This window comes from Eimeria maxima, genomic scaffold, assembly GCF_000499605.1.
Source record: "Eimeria maxima Weybridge genomic scaffold, Emw_scaff192, whole genome shotgun sequence".
NCBI classification, from domain to species: Eukaryota; Apicomplexa; class Conoidasida; order Eucoccidiorida; family Eimeriidae; genus Eimeria; species Eimeria maxima.
Genome location: NW_013564819.1, coordinates 26,804 through 47,117, shown reverse-complemented (window position 1 = coordinate 47,117; position 20,314 = coordinate 26,804). Strand labels below are relative to the sequence as shown.

The following is a 20,314-nucleotide window of genomic DNA, read 5'->3' as shown; positions in this document are numbered from 1 at the left end:
TATATATATATATATATATATATATATATGCATTCATACACAAAAATGTATTTGTATAAGCGGGTATGTGTGAATGGACATACAAGGAGCACAAGTAGGATATGTCGCTGCTCTGAGTTGTAGGCTCACACAGAAACAATTCCAAGAGAACCGCAGCGTTAGTTTAGTGCACTTAAATGAGGGGAGCAGCTCTATCCTCCCGTTAGGAGTATTTTGGTGTTGCACTCCGTCTTCAGGTGCACGTACAGCACAGAGCTGTACGCCTCACCACGCCCTCTAGCTCTTGATAGTAATTCAACTTTTCTGTATGCACGACAAAACCTTGCGTGCATAGCTAACATAGCTATGACGGAACCGAAGGAAGTGCAGTGTATGTACACCTAACGAGAGGGAGAGGAATGCAGGACTTCCGGAGCTTTCTTCCCCACTTAATCGATGGAGTTTAGGAATAATGGAATTAATTGATTGTTAAAAGGGAAAATACAGGAACATTCCGCCGCTTTCATGGGGCTGTCTGCACGCAAAGCTTGTCAACGGGGTCACCGCTCCGCCGCCTCTCGAGTGTAGAAGAAGTTGGTGTTGAAATGTGCCTGTTTTTTATCGCATTTCTAGCAACGTAGTGCAAATATGATTTGTTTAAGTTGGGAAACGGAATGAAATAATAGAATAGAAAGCGGCAAGGTGCGGCGGGCTGGGGGGGGAACGGGGGAGAGCATCGATTGCTCTAGAGGGCTGTCAATTTGCCGTTTCCTTTACAGCCTGGCGCCTCTTTATATATTCTGTTTATTCATTTTATTCTTAAAAACAGTTGGAGAGCAGCCCAGACAGGGCAGTAAGGCAATCAAGGGGAGAGTTGATGCCTTTTGTATCAGCATCGATGCTGTTTCCCTTTGTTTGCACGCTGCCGTGTATGCGTACCTGCCAAAGTTATGTTAAGCAACTGTGAAATTAAGGATATACTGTAGGAATGGAGATAGGCTTGGGGCTGAAGACAGCTAAAAGAAAGAGAGAAGACTAACAATACGTAGAACAGAACAGAACCACAGAACTAGAGGCAGAGACTATAGGCAGAGGAAGACAGGAGGAGAGGCAGCGACATAGACACCGGTTTAGACGGAGTAGAGGTACAAGGACAGACGCAAAAACTGAGATACAGAGGAAGAGATAAGGATCGCGACAGTTGCAGAGGGAAAAAACGATGAGCAAAGCAGAGGGAGTACATGCAGTAAGAGAATCAGCTAAAAGGAGACAAGATACCCGGGAAGCCTAACAAATGATTTGAAGAGTACAGCAGAAGGAGAAGAACACAAGAAAGCAACCAATCATCCAAATCAGGAGCAAAAGGAGAAGAAAGGGAGAAAACAAGAGAATGCATTTGCTGCAGTTACAATGGAAGGCATCACAACTCTCAGCGAAGTCACTCGCAGATTTCGTATGCTGCAGCTGACAAACAACAAAGCAAGAAAACAGAGGCTGCAGCTAACAGAGAAGCGGTTTGCTGCCTTAGGAGCAGCAGGAGCAACAAATGGGCACCAAGACCAATCAGCTGCAGCAGCACAGGAGTGCTTAACTCCTCACCTTGCCAAGCAGCAGAAAACACTCTTCTTTACCACACTAAAGAAACAACGAGCCAAAGCTGCTATTGCTGCTGCACAGAAGTCGCAAGTAACAACAACAAACCCTGCGTCACTGCCAGCATCTGCTGCTGCTGCTCGGCAGCAGCAGCGGCAGCAACCAGGAGACAGGACGCCAGGGCTTTACTTTCCAGTAATTGTCGTTCAGGCCACAGCTCCATCCGTCTCTAAGGAAACACAAAACACTGCACAGCAGCAACAAAAACAGCAGCAGCAGCAACACTACCACCAGCGCTGCCGAAATCCAAGCAGCAGCAGCAAAACTCCACAGGCAGAAGCGGCAGAGATCGAACTGCTGCTCCAGCAACTTCCGTGGGCGCAGCCGCAGCAGCAGCATGCTGCAGCAGGGGACACTGTAGATGCGTCAGGAGCGCTACAAAGGAAACACAGCTCGACAAACCTCAATGAGGAGCTGTCTCAACCATCTGCAGCAGCTACAGGAGGAGACAACGTAGACGGGGGTGAAACAGCAGCTGCAGCAGAGACAATGGAGGATGAAGCAGCAGGCGGTAGAGCTGCAGCTTCGAAGGAATCGGACCCCAGGGAGCGTTTGCCTCTGTCTTTGCTGCTGCTGCTGCAGCAGCACCACCAGCAAGCAACAGTAACAGCAACCGACCACGACAAGGAATTACTAGAACGCGAGAGACCCTTATGGCTGCAGCGGCAGTTAGCAGCACTGAAGAACGCAGGCGTTAGCTCTACTGCAGCGCCAGAAGCAGAAAATGAGGAAGGCACTGCTGCTGCGCTGCCCCGTAGCAGTCCAGCAGCAGAAACAAAGGCAGCAGCTGAAAGCCCTCCAGCGGAGAGTAGCCGCACGCAGCTGCAGCAGCGTCCCCCCAAAACTCATGTGTCAGATGGACGCAGGAAGCAACAGCAGCAGCAGCAACAGCCAATACGGTCGAAGGCAGATTCCTGGTTCGTTTGTACCCAGCAGCAGCAGCAACATGGGGTCTCCATTCGGCCTGGCCATGTTGCTGCTGCTGTTGCAGCTGCAGCCACAGGTCCAGCACGCACCTCGGTGGAGCGGCTGCTGCTGCTGTTTAAGCGCGAGTTGCCTCTGCTGCTGCAGAAAGGTGCAGGAAGCCAGCCCCGCGCTTCTGGTGCTGAAGCGCAGGCAGACTGTAGCAGCCAACGAACTGTGCAGGCTGCAGAAGCAGCATGGAAGACTTAGAAAGCAGTATACTGTAAATCTAGATATTTCCATAGAAACTATTAGCTAAAAGAACTGAGGACAATGAAAAATACTCTAGACTTGACGAATTAAAAAAGAAACGGTTGGTTGGCAAGAGAAGGAAGCGCGAGAAGGGAATAGTCTGGATCAACAGTTTGCACCGATATACACACAAACAGCTGGGTCCTAGCGGTCTACACTCTGCTGTACCTACAGCAGACTGCATAGCGCTTGGATGCAGTCTGCTGTACGTACACGCAGGAGCACCCCGGCGATTGAACTCACAGACAGCAGCACTGCGCTGAACTGTAGCGCAGCGCACAAGCCGTCCCCTTGCCTGTCTCTCTTACAATCTGCTGCAACGTGAAACTGCTGCTGCTGCTTCGGCTCAACAAGGGACAAAGAGCTGCGACAGCAACCATGCAGCAGAAGCTTGCTGGTGAAAGACTGAGGCCTTGTCGGCCTCCCCGCTCTCGCAGGCTCGAGGCATCCCAGACCCTCCCCTCTGCTGTTTGGCTTTGCCGATGTTGCCGCCCGCGCAGCAACAACCAATGCCCTGTATGGATGCAGAGAACGCCGGGCTCCTCCTCGCGCTAACTACCTCTAGCACATCCCACGAAAGCGCAAATATAGCGCAGATGAGAGGGATCTTTACGAATGTCCAGAACAAACAGCAGCCCCTGCTGCTGGTGGTAGAAAAGGGAGTGTGCAGGACGTAAGCCCCATTCTGTTGGCGCGGTATCGCGCTGAGCACATCAACTGAATCCTGATACGCGGCATCCTAAGGTTTCAGAACACCTCAACTGCCAATTGCAAGGCGTCTGGAGCTGCTTATCCCCTCCTTCCGTACTCGGTCGCAGGGGCCCACCCAACTAGCTAGCCAGCTGAGCGGGACGAAGCTCGCTGCCAAACTGGCGGACTGTTAATCCCGACCCTCTCGGCCTGAAGGCCCGGGGACTTTCCCCTCAACTTAAAAGGCTGAGTCGACTTCCTCCGCCTAAGGCAATAGAAGAAGCATCAACCCCGTATGAACGATGAGGTGTGCTCTGCCCACCACTCCCAGAAAATACACGCAGTGTCAGCAGGCTGCAGAAGAAACAATACACACACAGTGCAGAAATTGTCGAAAGTAGGGGAATTAGTGAACGATAGAACAACTGCCGGAAAAACGCAGAAGGCACGCCAAGCACGAATAATTACAATCGTACGGATCACACAGGGGGATAAAAGACCATACATGGTACGAGTGGAGATGCTGCTGGCGGCTGCACATATTGACAAATGCTGCTGGAAGCAGCAGCAGCTCTGCCACCCGTGGAGCCAAGGTTTTTGTGCGGTGTTTTTGAGCCGCCGTCCTCTAAAAGAAGGAAGACGAGGCCTTCGAACACCAAGTAGAGACTGACAACGAAGTACAGAATAGGGCTGTCAATCAGAAAAGACGTGGGAAAGTAGTCTTCAAGAATCAGATGATTGACAGAAAGGAACTCATCCGTTGCAGCCCTCAACGTCAAACCGCAATAAATCATATGTAGGAAACATCAGCACTTCTTAGAGGATTAAATTTCGTATTTGTCTTCATAAGACTCAAGAAAAGCAGACTCATCCGCTGCTCCAGTAACGCTTACAACAGAAACCTCACTACTAGGAACAATGAAAAAGAAAACCCCAAGGGAATAATAATAAACAGGTGCAAGTGCCAAAGTGCTCAGGGTTAAAAAGCTCGATTTGAATTGGTCTCTCCAAAATTGTGGAGTCAGTGTTGGATTTCTTTGCTACATCCCAGCGCTATGGAGAAATGGTCAATGGCAACAGCTACCTCAAACAAATCAACTACAGGAAGCCACAAAACAGTCCCACCCTCAATTAACAACAAAAGATCATACAGCGGATCAGAAGGAAGGCAGCATTGATGGAATATTCATCATTAAGCAGAACGGCAGAGCCGTGATTTCCATCGTTATCATCCTACTGCTGAAATGGGCTCCACAGAAACCCACGGAACACCCAGATAGCATGCATGGGGAACCCACGTGGCAAATAAGAAAATGCAACGGAAGACCGGAGAGATAACCAGGCAGATCTTCCCTCTAGATCAAGAGAAAAGCTGGCAAACAACTGGAACAGGCAGAAGCAATTGATAGTTCAGATGTCAACATGTGGGGCGGTCGGGTGCACCGCCGGGTTCTAGAGGCCGCTGCCGGCTTGTGCCTCACCTGTCATCAGCTGTTCTGAAGTTGTTTATCTCGCAAAAGACTCATCTGAAGGGTGATGAACAACAACGAAAAAAAGGAATGTGCAACTTCTGGTCTCGGTGCTCCCCACCCGATCCGGAAACTCTATCCACGCCAAGCAGGGCAGGCACCTCCACTGCAGTTAGGCGGTGTATATGCATATACCTTCAAAAAGGCGAAAAAGAAGAATAAACGCCGAAATTACGTCAACGGATTTGCTGTTCCTACCACAGAGTGGCAGAAAACAACAAATGCCACAAAAGCTCGTCAGAGGGCGTGCCCCCTTCTGCACTGTGCTGCGCCGTGGATGGGGGAGAAACATTGTGCTGTGGGGCTATCTGCATGCACCTAGGGGCGCAGCATATGCTTCCGTTGTTAGCTCAATACCAAAAACGTGAGACAATTACTAATTAAAACCAAACGAATTATTGAAGAGGACTTGAAAGCGTCTCCGTCGCCGCCATTGCGCAACAACGCCTACAGCGAAGCCCGCACTTCCAGCAGACTGCTACAAGCTTGCCTTCTGTGGGTACATGTAAGGGTCGTCCGAAAACGTATTCCTACTTTCGTAAAGGCTGATTTGTGAGTGACAGATAAGTCTTTTACTAGCCACTGCTCCTAGCCACTTTAACTCCTCTCGATGGTGCTAACAACGAGACGGAGCAGGCAGGTTATCTAGAAACCGCGCAGCCACTGAAGGCTGCTGTCTGCACATTGGGGGGTATCCAGAGAAGACAATCTCCCGAATGGGGTCCCCTAGAACACTACTTTCTCGTTCGGGTCAATCCAGCTAATGACTTTGAGGTTCGCCGTGTTGTGCACTGTGACATCGACATCGACCCTCTTTGGGACAGGGTCTCTGCAGGGATCCACCGAGCCAACAACTCACACCCAGAAAGCTAGCTACCTAGTGAATGGCTGGCGTGTTACTGTGATACATGACTCGCTTGATGGGTAGATAGCTACGTCTGCTGGAACGTGCTGTGCTCCCCAGAAACAACAAAACTAACTAGTGGTGCTCAGCGTCGTTCGGAAAGTGGCGCAAGAGAAAATGATGGAACTCACCTCCTCGCCGGCAGAGGAAAGGCTGAAAGGGTCTCCACTTCGATGTGCTGCTTCATCACCCAGTCAAACGTGCTTTTCCATCCTGCAAGCAGATAACAAACACGCCCTTTGAATAGCTTTACACAGCGGCACCAAATGCAGAACCTACCTCTGCTGGTGCAGCGGACCTGCCTGGACACTCAAAGCGACGCCGCCCCTTCACATGTGGCTAGCTGCATACTGCACACTCTAGTGGCTCCAAGAAAGTAGTAGACAGACCTTCGAATTTGTTTTCTTCTTGCGAGTCGATCTCTTCTGTCCCCATTTGGTCGTAGCCTGAGAAGCAAATCGAAGAAGACACGAAGGAGACAGTAGAACGGAAAAGAGAAAGATACCTAACGGCAGTACTCCCGGCAATCACCGGCAGAAAGGCAACAAGAAAGTTCAGCAAAGACACACAGGCCGACCGCCCCTTTCCTCTTGTGCTTCGGGGTGCAGCAACCATGTGAGCTCTAGCAGAATATCCCGCCACTGCACCTGTTTCCTGTATCTCAGCCTTCCCACGTTGAAGCGAAAACCCTCAAAGACCTTTTGTACTTTTAAGGGTTCCAACGGACAAATCCTTCCGTAGCTAGTTAGCAAAACCACACGATTACCGGCTCACCGGCTGCCTAGCCAGGTAGCCAACAAGCAAGGCAATAAGCTCTCTTTCTTGCCAGCCTACTCGACAGCTACTTGGCTGGTGGCTCTGTAGCAGTCGAACTGCTATTGCACGCGTGTGGAGGCAGCATGAAGACCCACCCAATTTTTGTTTGAAGACTATTTCCTTCATTTTCATGACCGCCTCGGCCCGACTAATTCTTCTGGTGGACTCCGTTGCGAGCCTGAAGGAGACAGCGAGACAGCCACAAGACACAACCACACCATCCAACCCATAAGAGCCCGAGAGATTCTTAAGGATCAGCCTGTAGTGCTTCCAGTCAGGGGCAACGGAAACAAGCAAAAGGCCCTTGTGCATAGAAAGAGAAGACAGGCGAAAGCACCAACAAGGAACAGCCATTGGGGTTTGGCGTTTTACGAGGAGATGCAGCCCCACTTATTTCGACGCAGGAATTGAGACAAACTGAACTCTTTTATTATTTTCTGGACTGTCGCCTCGCGCAGACTGCACCAAACCGTCGCAGTAAAACAGGCTTCTACACAACGTAAAAATAAACAAATACACAAGCGGACTCCAAGAGGAGCCAACAAGCAAGCCAGGTAGCAAGCAAACAGCCAATTCGACGAACAGACGAAAACGCCAACCAACCAACCAAGCAGGCGAGCAGGTAGGCAAGCAGGCAGGCAAGCAAGCACGCAAGCAACCAAGCAACCAACCAAACACACTCATACGAAGACACTGGCGAGGGGGGGTGCGTTTGAAGTAAAAGCCACGGGAAACAAAGATGCTAAACAAGAGAAAAACCAGCTAGCCTACCAGAAAAACGGTGGGCGAAAAAGTTCTAAATAAGTGTTAGGCACTTTAGTTATTATTGCTGCACTGTGCATCGCATGCATTTGTTTTTTTGTCAATCTGCTGAAAATAGATGTTACCCGTATCGCATGGCTAGGGCGGAGACGTTGAACCGCCTAGGGTCCATCTGAGCCAAAGAGAAAATCAGTTCTCTAAAGAGAGGGTCTATCCGCCGGTGGGGAGGCAGATGAATGGGGAAGACGCGAGGCAAGAGACGGTCGAGGCCATCGTCCTGCAAGCAGAGACAGCCGTTCCCGTGTATGTACACTTCAGCGCAGCACAAGTGCAGTAAGTGCGGCTAGGGGCAGCCGCTAGAGTGAAAAAGCCAAAACATGAATCGCGCAATGCTCACACGCGCCAGCGACGAGGGCCAAACCCAACGACCACAAAAGACGAAGGAAAACAGACGTAAGGGATCGGGAGGGGGAAACGCCAGACAGCAGAAGACAGGAGACGGGCAGGGAACACAGAAGGAGACACAAAGAGACGAACAGGTTTAAAAGGAGAAAAGAGATGCACAATGGAAACCCACCTGCCAGTAGCGCACGTTCTCCGCAGTGTCCAGGGTAGGCAAGCGGTTGCCAGAAAAATCCGTGTAGGTCAAAAAGCCGCTAGCAGGGCGATTTAGGGGCGGTAGTCTGTATACCACAAACATCAAACCCGTAATCTCAGACCCTACACTCTTGCATTATATGCCCTGTCCTGCCCAGTTCCAGCACATGGCTCTAAGCCTCACAGCCTTAAACCGGCAATATAGATCGCATACCTCTAAACCATAAACCCTACGCCCGCGTTCCTACTCTCTCTCGTCTAAACCCTAGACCCTAGACCCTACTTCTGAGCCTTTTTTTCTTCTGGACTCAAGGCGTCTTCTACTCTGAATCTGTACGGTACGGTATAACCGACACACGGCGACCGCATCTCTTGATCGCTTCGTGGTCCTGCTGCTGCTGTTGGTGCAGCACCTGCTGCTGCTCTGTCAGGTGGTTTGTAAGGAGTCCAGGAGGGAGACCATCCTCCTGTGGTGGCAGGAGACCGGAGCATGCGCTCCCGCCTGAGTTCGTGCAAAAGAGACAGCAATAAAGACATGCTAAGCCTCAAGCGCAGAAACAGCAACAGCAGAAGCAGCATAAGAGCAAAAGTGCTGACCTTTCAGATGCAGCGAATTCGGCGCGGAGAGGCGGGTCATAGTCACGGCTGCGTGAACGACGGCCGAAGGGGGGCTGCCAGTGGTTGCTGCTGCTGTTGCCGCTGCTGGTGCTGCTGTTGTTGCTGACATTCTTGCTGCTGCTGCTGAGGTGTCTGGCAGCTGCACGAGGTAGACACTGATGATATCGATGCTGATGCACATGAGTTGTAGGAGCAGCACCAACAAAAAATGTTAGCATCACCCTTTCTGCCCCTACCGAAGGTGTTGCTGCTGCTGGTGTTGCCGTTGCTTCTGGACGGCTACTACCGCTTGAGGCCGTCGCAGGCAGGTAGGAGGCCAGTATACACCTCACGAGATTGGCTGCCTTGCAGGCCACCCCTTGGGGTGCCCTGGCGCAAAGCACCATCTCTAGCCCGTGAAGCCCCTTCTTCTCCCTTCCTTGTTTCTTCCCTATGCAGCACCTGCTGCAGCCGCAATGCAGAAGAAGCAGCAGAGACAGTAGCAGCGGCAGCAGCAGCAGTAGGCGTCTCGGGAGCCCAGCCACTCGCTGCGAGCGGTCTCGATGCGCTAGTAGAATATGGAGCCCCACTCCTTCCTCAGTTGTTCTTCGAGAGCATACGAAAAACAAGGACTAGACCAGAAAGGAATTAGAACGTGTCCTTTTTGCTGCTGAAGCCCTCGTTCTCTCCGTGCTTCGTCTGCTGAGTGTGTGCGGCAGCGGCAGCTTGTCCTGCTCCTGCTGCCTGGGTACCCTAATCGAGAAACACACATATCAAAACGTTCCACATATGGAAGACATAAAAACAAAACCGAGAGCAGGCTATGCCAACCTCCATCGAAAACTATTCCCATGGCTGCGCAGGGGCCCCCGTGGGGCCCTGGGGGGGCCCTCTGGGGGGCCCCTGGGTGGTTAGCGCTGTCGTTTTCCCAAGCATGTTTCTGCAGTGACGGAGAGGAGTTTCGGTGCATGTGGAGCACCGACGGGAATTTGCTACTTCCTACACTGCACTGTGACGCGGTGTATATTTGCCCGAGGTCTCCTCGGGCTGCCGCAGAAAATCGAGATGAGGCCCAACAGCATCGCCGCTGTTGCTGCAGGCGCACGTTGTTGCTGCCGCTGCAGTTGCAGCGCGTTGCTCCAGAAACTCTCTAACACAAGTAGCAGCAACCGCAGCAGCAGCACCAGCTCCTCCCTCCAAGTTCCACAAGTTCCCACCGGGCAGGGCTGCCGCGAGCTGGGGGCTCCCACCGCTGCTCCGGGGGGCAGCACTGCAGTGTCTTCGAAATTCTCAGGCAGGTGGGGTAGGATTTGGGTCCGGTGTAGCACTTCGACGCCATACCCGTCAGCAACTGCAGGGAGAATTTTTGCAGCAGGAGCAGCTCTTGCTGCAAGAAGTGAGCCACCTCGAAGTTTAGTCAGGCAACTGAGAACAAAAGAACCCGGGGTCCCCAAGAAGATTGGAGAGTGGCGGTTGGGGGCACCTAGCTGTCAATGCAGGCAGCTTCATGCAAGCCTGAATGCAGGGACAGCAGTGCCAAGCAGCAACCATACAGCCGCTGCTGCTTCTTCTGCCCCCCCTACATCTTCAGGCGTCTTCTTTGAGTCTGCTGTGGCACAGAGACAGCTGCTACTGCCACTGCTAACGGCTTTGCAGCAGCCCTTGCCTCCCCGCCATTTGCTGCAGCTGCTGCAGCATTTGCATGCATTGGGCCGGTCGGCTTGGTTGGAGTTTGCTGCGACTTCCGCCTCTCAGAACTGCTTTGTCGTGCTGCCTTGTAGGAACAAGCTACAACAACAGCAGCAGTGGAAACAGCAACAGCAACGGCAGCAACAACAGCAATGGCTGCAGCAGCAAGAACAAAGGATCTCAGATGCGCATCTCCAGAAGGGGGGCTCGTGGGGCCCTGGACAATCTGTACATCCAGCAACAGCAACAGGTGCAGCAGGAACAACTGGTACAGTAGTAGCAACAGGTGCAGCAGCATTATCATGCCCAGCTCAGCCATATGCGCGTTTTTTGCAGCTGTTTGGCGTGAATCCTGTAGCTGTCAGCTCCCTTGAGGCTGCTATTGGGACAGACGAAGAACAGCTGGTGCTGCTCGAGCTGCTGTTGCTGCTGCCTCATGCAATGTCTGGGCCCCCTGTAAACCCTGCAGGGGTATCAACTCTTCTACATCACAATTTCGACAATCCTGCACCCGCCGCAGCAGGAGTAGGAGCTGCAGCAGCTGCAGAAGCAGGGGCAAGTGAAATGCCCTTGCCTCTCAGGAAAGTCTTGTTGCTGCTGCTTGCTGCCTTTCATCCTCACCGGCAGCACCAGCAGGGCGGGAGTTTTCTGGTGCAGCAGCAGCAGCTCAACCGAGCACCGGCAGTGGCTGCTGCTATCAAGACAGCAGCAGAAGGTCTCAAAGAAGTGCCTCTGCCTCAGCCTATTTGCCCCGCGGTGCTGCAATGGACACAAGACCTCATCGCTGTGGGATGCACTTGCTGCTGCTGCCGTTTCTGCTGCTGTTGCTGATGTTGCTGTTGCTGTTGTTGGGGCAATGCATGGTATCAGATATTAGGAGGAACTGCTAACGGTGTTTTTCCGTTTCTGCGGCAGGTCTCGAATTTGCTGCTGGTGCTGGTGCTTTTGCTGCTGTCCTGCCTTGTTCTGCTGCTCGCACAGATCGTATCTCCGCAGGTTGCTGCTGCCTTTCCATTGCTGGAGCTACAGGCGCACGCTGCCCAGCGGGCTTGCTTGCAGCTGCAGCAACACCTGCAACAGGGGAACCATAAGGCCAGCATGCAGCAGCAGGAGCAGGGCGCCCTGGCAGTGGGTCCATCACTCATGAGGACTGTAGAATGTCTGATCAGGCCTCGCTTTCATTCGCTGCTGCCGGCGACTGCCTGCATCGCTGAACTGGGTCTCTGCAGCAGCTTGAAGAACTGTCTTGGGTAAGAGCCAGCTTGCTGCAGCAGCAGCTGCTGCTGCTGTTGTTACTGCTTGACGCTGTGTGTGACTTGTCTTGTCTTGCACAGGGGAGACTCTTTTCAGCGTCTCCAGCTGCGGCGTCTCTGTTGCTTTTTCGGCGAAGTGTTCGATTCTGCTAATCCTGTAGGTTCCGTTTCCACATATCCGGGCCCAAGCTAGCCAGGTAGATAGCTAACCATGCACTAGTCAGTGAGTGAGGAGCAGGCGCAGCGGGCGTTCTGTAGCAGTCGTTGGCCATGCGGCTAGTCGTGGTCGAACGATTCGCTGGCTCGCCTAGGCGACAGTTAGTTTTCTGAGCCTGCTGTCTCCTAGCTAGTTGTCATACAGCTAGCTTGCGTCTGTTTAACTTTCACCTAGCTAGCTGCGCCCCAGCTGTTTGCCATTTATGTATCCTGGATGGGGCCGACTCCGAAATGCTAGGGGGTTGTTCATTAGCTAGGCAGGTCGGCCAGTAGCTCCCAGGGAGCTGGCGCCGACTAGCTAGGTAGCGATGCCATGTTGCCTGCTTCGGTGCACAGGGCCTCTCTGTGCTGCTGATGCAAAAGGCTCTCCAGGCCATCCAGCTACAGGCGGAGATATTGGCAACCCCTGAGGCACTGTTACTGTTGGGGGGTATTCGCAAGCTCCAGGTGAGGGACGGTCCCTTCTCAGCAGCAGCAGCAGCACTAGTAGTAGCAGCAGCAATAACACCAGAAGCAACATCAGGTAGCTTAACGGCAGTAGCTGAGCACCCGTTTTCTGCTTGATGCAAATGCTTCTTGAGTCTGCCCTCTGGTTGTGCGGCTATCTTCTCACAGACGCAGCTCCCCCCTGCTTTCCAGGCATCTCAGCCTGTTGACTTCCATCTGCTGCAGCTGCAGCTCTGGCCGTCTCTGTCTGGTTCATTAAGTTGTCTCCCTGTGGAGGCGTTGCTGCAGGTCAGCATCCTATGGGGTTGTGTTTGCTACTTAGCACCTGCACGAGGGCTGGTGCGAGTGTCCTGTGTGCCCGTCTCTGGCTTCCTGTTGGGCTGTCTATATCCTATCGTAGGCGTCGGCGTGCACTCTCCTCGCCGCTGTCGCTGCAGCGCGTTTGCTGGTTTTCTTTGCGTACTTCCCCCCCAGTCCATTCGGATACACCTTGGTCCAGCACTCTATTATCGTCCCCGAAGTTTTGCGGGCCTTTCGGCAGCCGCCTGCGTTACATCAATTGCTGAAGCTCTCCTTCTGTCGCTTTTGTTTTCGCCTAAATGTCACCTTGTTGCATATAAGTCGATTTCCTGTCTCATTTGCATCTCTTTCTGCGCAGGTGGCTGAGGTATATCTTCACTCTGCTCTACTCTGCGCTGTCTCGGAGGCTGCTCTGGCGCCCCTGCAAACGCAATCGTACAGACATCTGGTGCCCCAGTGCCGCCGCCTTGAACCTTGTGGGCCCTTGTGAAACTTCTTTATCTATCTCTTGAGTCATCACCTAGTTTTTTTCCGTTGTTCATGGCGGTTGCTGCTGCTGCTGCTGCGAATGCTGGTGCGGATGCTGCAGACGTAGCCGCTCTGAGCCTTCGCTCTCCCCTTCAGCAAGAGTTGCTGGGGGCACTCCTACGTCGCCTGGACTCTTTCGAGCTGCACCATGCTGCAAATCTGTGTAGCGCCGTGCGTCCACTGGTTATACCCTGTTTGCTGTTGCTTGGGGGATAGCGAATTGGCTGCTGTATGAACAATCTCCCGCTGAAGCAGATGCCCCTAGCTAGCATGCTTGCACACTGGCAACAGCGTCGGCAGGTATTCAAAACAACTGAGCGAACGAATGCAGATTGAAAGAGACCCACATAATGCTTCCACTGCTGCTTCTACTGCCCCTGCTGCTGTTTTTTCAGTTGCTCCCCTTCACGGAACTGTGGGGAGATTTGCATCCGTTAGAGCGCCAGGCAGGCGTCGTCACTCCGTCGGGTCCTCCCGCATCAACAAGAGCAGCTGCTGCAGCACCCGGAGAGGCAGGATATGAAGCAGCCGCAGAATCGAGCGGTAGCATGCGCCTGCCGCCCCTTCAAGTGATGGGGGTGTCTCACGCGGTCCTCACGGAGCCGGCGGAGGCAACTTCCTGTCTTTGTAGGGCGGAGAAGAGCAGGGGTGCAGCTTCAGTACTGTCTAACTTCGTTCTACGTTTCTTAAGTGCATACTTTGGGAGCGCCACGCAGCAGCGTGAGGGGGGGCAGCAACTCCATGCATACCCAAACGGTGGGGAGACCCTCTCAGCAGAGCGGCCTACAGAGGAGGACAGAAGGGCACTAGCAGCACACTTAGGCCCTGAGCCTTTGCTTGCAGGAAAGCTGATGTTGCAGACGCTTTCGACGGAGGCCTTCACAGCCATAGCGAGAATTGCAACGGCCTGTACGTACACCTTACCTCCCGATGACTGCAGCGGCAGAAGCTGCAGCAGTTGCACCACCTGCGAAAGCGCGCAGACAGCTTCAGGCTCATCGAGGGCTCACACTGGATTTGGGGTTATGACGTGCATGCAGATGGATATCGCAACTACCCCCTGGAACGGCTATTGCTGCAGGCGGCAGCTGAGAGACTGCAGCGCCCCTTGTCCCCTGTTGCTGTATCCGCGCTGCTGCTGCTCCCGACGGTGAGGCGCAAACAGATATCTGGCGAAACAACCTGGCTAGCTGCTGCGCCAGCATATCAGGTAGTGACATCTTCATAGTTTTGCTGCCTCGTTGCTTCTCTCCCGGACCAATGGCCTTTCGTTCCTGCTGCTGTTGCTGTCCTTCCTGCTGTCCCATGTGCCGCTGCAGCCAGCGGCGCCCCCCCCTTCGTTGGTTCGGGGCCTCGAGATTCAACTGCGACGACTCTGCGAGGATTGCACCGGTGCGAATGCATCAGTCTGGTTGGTTCTCTAGCGAATTAGGTGGTTGGCTGGCTAGCTAGTTTGCTGGCTAGCCAGTTAGTTAGTTCAGTTGTTCGTAGTTCAGAGTTCCCCTGTAGAGACAGTTAGTCTGTTCCTCCTCTTCTCCCGTGTGCTTGCTACTTCCCAGATAACTAGCTAGAGCTAGCCAGAGGATCTATGCTCTGGAACTTGGTGCCTGAGTTTTGTGGTAAGCGCGGGCATTATTTGTGTCCTGCGGCTGCATGCATTGCGATCAGACCTGGAGCAGCTCCTGGAGGTCGGTGTTTCTCTCCAGCGGGGCTGGGGCTCCACGTTACTCGGCGCTTTCCAGCTGCGGCATGTAAGCAGCCATCAAACTAGCTAGCCGTACAGCTATCCAGGCATTTAGCTGGCTAACCGTTCAGCTAGCTATCCATGCTGCTAGTGACCTTGCCCCATTTCGGGGTACTTAGTCGGGTTGCAGTACAGCCGAACGTGTCTGCACGCCATCACTCAGTGCACAACTGCCGCTGCTCTCCAGCGCTGATACTAGTAATCCTCGTGCTTCTGATTCTGGAAGCGCCGGGGATGCTGCTGGTCGGTTATGCAGCGTGTACGCGCTATGATGGTGCAGCGGCGGCAGAAGGCTGTAACGTCGGGGTGGTGGGGAGCAATATGTAGCTGCAGGCATTTGGGCAACTCCCATTGTTCTGCTCCTGCTCCTGCTGTTTGTTACGTTAATGCACTGCAGCACGTACTGCGTATTGCAGCTGGCTGCCGTCCCCAGTTCTTGGGAGAGACAGAGGAGGAGGAGGATCTGGGGCCGCAAAGAGACTGTGTACTGAAGCTCGAGCACGTTCCTAAGCTGCTTAGTCTGTTTGGCGTTCACTCGGAGGAGACAGCAGCAAATGGATCATGCAGCAACCCTTCACACCCAGCAGGAGGCAACCGCCTGTCTCCTATTTCTCCTTCCGCTTCGGGCCTGGTTTCTGCTGTGCGCGGGTTTCCTGCTGCTGCGTTTGTCTCCCCCCCGGAGTCTCTCTCACTGGCCCTGCGGGTGCTGCTGCCAGCCCTGTACTCCAGGCGTTTGACACCGCAAGATCTCAGAGCCTTGCTGACCCCCTTAGTAGACATCCCTAACCTAAAGGAGATGGTTTTGCATGCGAAGGAGACAGCCCCTCAGTCTCGTCTCGCACTCCTCCCCGATGCTGTGGCGCATGTCATTCTGGAGGCTCCTGCCACCGCGCGAGACGGGCTGCAGTACGTACAATGCACTCCACCCTCCCTTAGGTTGTTAATTTGTCTCCTGTGCCCACGCAGCTGTGCCTGCTGTGTGTGTATCTTTTTGTGTGTGTATTCTTCCCTCTTCCTCCTCTTGGCTTTGCTTGTCTTCTTATTGCCCGTGCCCTAGTGTCGTTCCTTCTCCACTCATTGACACCCGTGCCACTCCGTACGCAGTTGCGCGGCAGACGCTTCTCGTTGCTGCCATCTGTACAGGCTGCTGCTCTTGCTGTTGTTGCTGCTGCACGCAGGCATCTCAGCCCTCTGTTGCGGCTTGTCACGGCCCTCTGCCTGGAACCTGCTGTCTACATACCACCGCTTCTCACTGCCCTGCAACAGTTCGCTGTTCAATCTCTGCGCTTCGAGGTGGGTCGGGCTGCCCTGCTGTCCCTAAAAGGCCTCGTTCTTAGTGGGCCTGTTGTCTGCTTACTGCTTTGCCCCTGCAATGTCTTCTCTCCTCACGGCCTCCTCAAGTGCCACCGCGTTTCTCTTGACTCCACCCAGGCTGTCTCCCTTGTCTTGTTCTCTATTTGTTATCTCGTTTTTCTCCACCCCAGATTCGTTGCATCTATTTCGGATTTTGGTTTGCTGCAGGACGCTGCGAGTCTCTTCTCGGCACTGCTGGAATGTCAAGGCTGTACAGGCCAGGAGGCGTCTCTCCAGCGTTTGATATCATGGTCAGATGTGATAGTGGCGCTGCTGTTGCTGCTGCTGTTGCTCGTGCTCATTTTTTAGATCCTTCTGCTTTTGCTGCGGAGTACCAGGGGGTGTGTATGTAGGGCTATTGGCGTCTGCTGTTGGCAGTGTGAGTACACCCCGAAGGGGAACCTAGAATAGACTCCAAATGTTTATCGATGCGACTGCATGACACCGGATAATCAAAGTTCTTTCCTACGTGCACTTGCAGGCTCAACAGCAGCCTTGTTGCCTCCCCGGTACTTCCGCGGGCTGCGGCTGCAGCTCTGCTTGCTGGACTGCGGTGCTGCAGGGGGCTAGGCGTCACGTCTCCACAGCTCACTGCCCTCAGCAGCAGCCTGCTGCAGCAGTGGCAGCAGCAGAAGTATCAGGGGCATTTTGCTCGTGGGGACAACGCAGACACTCAGCAGCAACCACCAAGCATTGAGGGAGGACTTGATGATGAAACGGAGGTCGCAATACTTCATTGCCTCCTAACGGGCGAGTGTTTCTCCGACACGTGCGCAAACCCCAGCCTAGCTATAGACTAAACATTCTAGGTCCTAAACCCGAAATCATAGCTGTGTTGCTGGTTGTGAGTGAGGGAGGTGGAGGCTCATGGATTTCACAGGGTGTTTGAGCTGTAGAGTGTTTCCCTGTAGAGTGTTTCCCTGTTTGTGTCTCTGTTTGTTGTCGCTGTTGGCTGATGAGCTTGTACAGCATCCGCGGAGGCTACTCTGTGTGTTTGTTGCAGCATCATATCCTGCTTCTTTCGCTGCGTGCAACACATAAGAGACAGTAGGCTGTTTATGCCTTTGCCCCCTGCTTAAGCTGGCATAAATGTCGCTGTCTCTGCTCGTTAGTGCGGTGCCGTATGACCCTATTGTGAGCGCCTTTGTATCGCAGGCGTCCTGGCTTCTCGTGTGCGGGGAACGCTGCCGCCGCTGTCTCCCTCTGTATACTGTGCGTTGTATGAAGCCTTTCAATCCCTTCACCTGCTGGGAGGCGCCTCTTCTGGCATCGATATACAACAGTACGAGGACCTGGCGGCCTTTTGCGAGCAAGATACCCCAAAAGCCTTCTGGTACATCTGAATTCTCGACTCTCCATATGATGTCTCTTCAGACACCCTAACGCACCGGGCTGACTCCCTCACACACACGCTCGCTGACAAGCACGGATGCAGGCATGCTCGCATGCAAATGGTCCTTGAGGCATATGTGTCCGACTATGTACACATAGGGAGATGTGTGCCTATGTCTGGTGGATGCATCTGTGCAACGAGGGCATTCACGTGCATACGCATTGCCTGTAGATATGTAAGTGTATCAAGGTGTAATCATGCACTCACTCAAATGCACTCAGGTGTGTGGGTGCGCATATGCACATTCATTTGGGTGTATGCGTACACGCGTATTGCAATGCACAACAAAGGCTAGTACGGACGCTCCTGCGGATTGTCCGTACTAGCCTTTGGTGCCAGTGAGCGGCGGCCGCAAGATAAATTGTCCTCACAGGTCCTGCAGACAAAACAGAACAACTTCAAGAGGTGTCTGCGTGCACACCAAGGCATCAACCCCAAAGGGACACGAGCGCTGCCTGTGTCTCTGGTCTCAGGCACCAGCAGCAGCGGCTGTTGCTGACATCGTTCGTCTCCAGTGCCCTCTACGTGCAGCTTAAGGAGGCCCTAGAAGCAGCAGAACTTCCAGGACTGCAGCCACTGCTTACTACCTGTGGCTTCTGTCATTTTGCCGCTGCAGCGAAACCAGGTACACCTTGGCAAGGCAACGCATGCACACTTGTAGTGGACTATACTGATGGACTCCCATGTGCCAGCATCTCTGCATGTATATTAGTGTTTCTCATGGGGCGTTGCCTTTTCCTTGCGTGCTGACGTGAGTGGCGTGATTATATGGAGAAGCCCTGACGATGTGACGCCAAGAGACGACCGGAAAATAGAGACGAGTGACGGATGCTGCAATCAGCCACCTGTGGCAGGCGGCCAAAACAGCTGATGGGCGACAACTCCACTTGACAGAGGCAGTGCATGACGAGTGGCGCTGAGATTTTGGAGGTCGCAGGGCACAGCACTTGAGGCGTTGTGGGGTCTATGCACATATCAGTACGAAACGGGGTTGCTGTGGGATTTTCGCTCCTGACAACGTTGATGCCAACGTGGTGGTTTGTGCTGCCGTTGCTGTTGAAAACAAATTCACTGTGCTGCTTCTGCTGCTGCTACTGCTGCATATGCCTCAGTTACGAATCTGAAAGGCCCACCGGTTGCGGGTTTGGCGTTCGTGTGCGTCCCGGAGGAGGATACGGTTGCGGCATCTTCTCAGGGGCACCCCCTGCTGCTGCAGCAACAGCACCTGCAGCAGTGCAGCGGTCGCAGCCGCCTGCTGCTACGTCTGCTGCAGAAGACCAACTGGGCAGCCGTTCCCATATTCTTACACCAGGTGCGTACCTATGCAGGGTTATGTAATATAATGGGGTGGTTCACAGTAGATGGATAGGCAACCACGAGGTGTACGCTAACTGTGTCGCTATCTGCGTTGCCGTGTCTCCATATTTTCGTACATCATCTGTTTTTGCTTTCTCCCGCAGTGGATCCGACTGCCTTCCGTGGAGCTGAGGGCCGCTCACCTTAAGGCCCTCACCACAGGCGAGGCTGCTTAGCATTGCCGCTGCTGCTGCTGCTGCTGCTGCTCAGCGGATGCGGGTGCTGCACCTTTGCGCCCTGTAGCAACGTCATCATTGTATTTGCAACGGAGATCTCAAGGGTTTTGTCTTTTCTGAGCGCAAAAATTTCATTTGTGTTGATGAACCGACAGAAGCGGTCGACAAATACTGTTGTATTGTGTTGATTTATGTTCGAGCCCTTAAGAGCTTATTGTGGGCGACTAAGCGTATTTGCATTAGGCACAATCCGACCTTACGAGGCAACTGCATCCATATAATTTTGCTACGCCTCTGGGTGCTTACATATGACCTAAAAGTACAAACACACCCTTACACGCGCGTTATGTAGTAGCCATGAACACACCCAACTAGGATACATTTTATACGCAGAGCTTCTTGGTACAGTGCTTGCAAGCATGCGGAGGTGTCAACATCGCAACAAACCGAGACGGAAGTTACATTGGGAGCACAGGACCAAAAAATCTTCCAGGATTTTGGGTTTTGTGACAAGTTATGGTACGAGTTCCCTGAAGGCAGTTGAGTACCCTCCAGAGACGTTAGACGCCCAGCGCACAGCAGCCCATGCGCCTTTTCCTACAAGCGAGGCAACGGCCCGACACGAGTTGCAACTGGTGCTGCAAGACAGTCCCACATGCACAGCCAAGTCTTCTCTGCTGCATGCATGTAAAATAAGAAGTTATTCAAGAATTCTACATTCCACCATTTAACTTGCTTGAGCTCAGGCTACCAGTTAAGGCCGAATAAGCGCTAAGGCGCCAATGGCCGGCTGGTTATGCTTCACCGGAGGCAGCCTCGCTGCGGGAACATTAGTTCGCACAGCTAGCAGGCGGTATATCGTCGTGCAGTCCTGGGTGTGCCGATACATGCAGTAACTAAAGACAGCCTTTAAACACTTATGAGAGTTTTCATGCATGCCGTGAAAACGGGCGGAAATACATTGAGCAGCGCTCAACAAGCGTTGTACATGCGTGACATGCCACGCGGATGCATTCTACCAATGCCATTGTTGAACAATACAATGACTATTATTGTGCGTGTTGCATGTATGTATGAAAGGCCGTCCCGTATTTGCTTTTGATGCTACAAATCTGAG

General features: G+C 53.2%; 3 protein-coding genes across 3 annotated transcripts; 2 read left to right on the top strand and 1 right to left on the bottom strand.

Moving 5' to 3' along the window:
- Window positions 1–1,389: 1,389 nt before the first annotated feature.
- EMWEY_00020810 (hypothetical protein, conserved) lies at window positions 1,390–2,805 on the top strand (the record flags this gene model as incomplete). Its single annotated transcript, XM_013480439.1, has 1 exon — window positions 1,390–2,805. The coding sequence occupies one exon, from the start codon at window positions 1,390–1,392 to the stop codon at window positions 2,803–2,805; it is 1,416 nt and encodes a 471-aa protein (XP_013335893.1).
- A 2,987-nt stretch (window positions 2,806–5,792) lies between these two features.
- Window positions 5,793–9,149, bottom strand: EMWEY_00020800 (hypothetical protein, conserved; the record flags this gene model as incomplete). The annotated part of the gene is made up of 8 exons (XM_013480438.1): window positions 5,793–5,895; window positions 6,102–6,183; window positions 6,360–6,416; window positions 6,882–6,964; window positions 7,674–7,825; window positions 8,126–8,231; window positions 8,429–8,647; window positions 8,743–9,149. 8 exons carry the CDS (start codon window positions 9,147–9,149, stop codon window positions 5,793–5,795), a joined length of 1,209 nt encoding a protein of 402 aa, XP_013335892.1.
- A 444-nt stretch (window positions 9,150–9,593) lies between these two features.
- EMWEY_00020790 (hypothetical protein, conserved) lies at window positions 9,594–19,197 on the top strand (the record flags this gene model as incomplete). Its single annotated transcript, XM_013480437.1, has 22 exons — window positions 9,594–9,652; window positions 9,867–10,040; window positions 10,524–11,187; window positions 11,347–11,681; window positions 11,766–11,841; window positions 12,237–12,347; window positions 12,516–12,635; window positions 13,006–13,123; window positions 13,237–13,346; window positions 13,571–14,084; window positions 14,216–14,325; window positions 14,495–14,567; window positions 14,844–14,926; window positions 15,317–15,825; window positions 16,098–16,212; window positions 16,441–16,523; window positions 16,835–17,041; window positions 17,184–17,260; window positions 17,428–17,605; window positions 18,139–18,290; window positions 18,778–18,977; window positions 19,126–19,197. The coding sequence occupies 22 exons, from the start codon at window positions 9,594–9,596 to the stop codon at window positions 19,195–19,197; spliced, it is 4,140 nt and encodes a 1,379-aa protein (XP_013335891.1).
- Window positions 19,198–20,314: the final 1,117 nt, after the last annotated feature.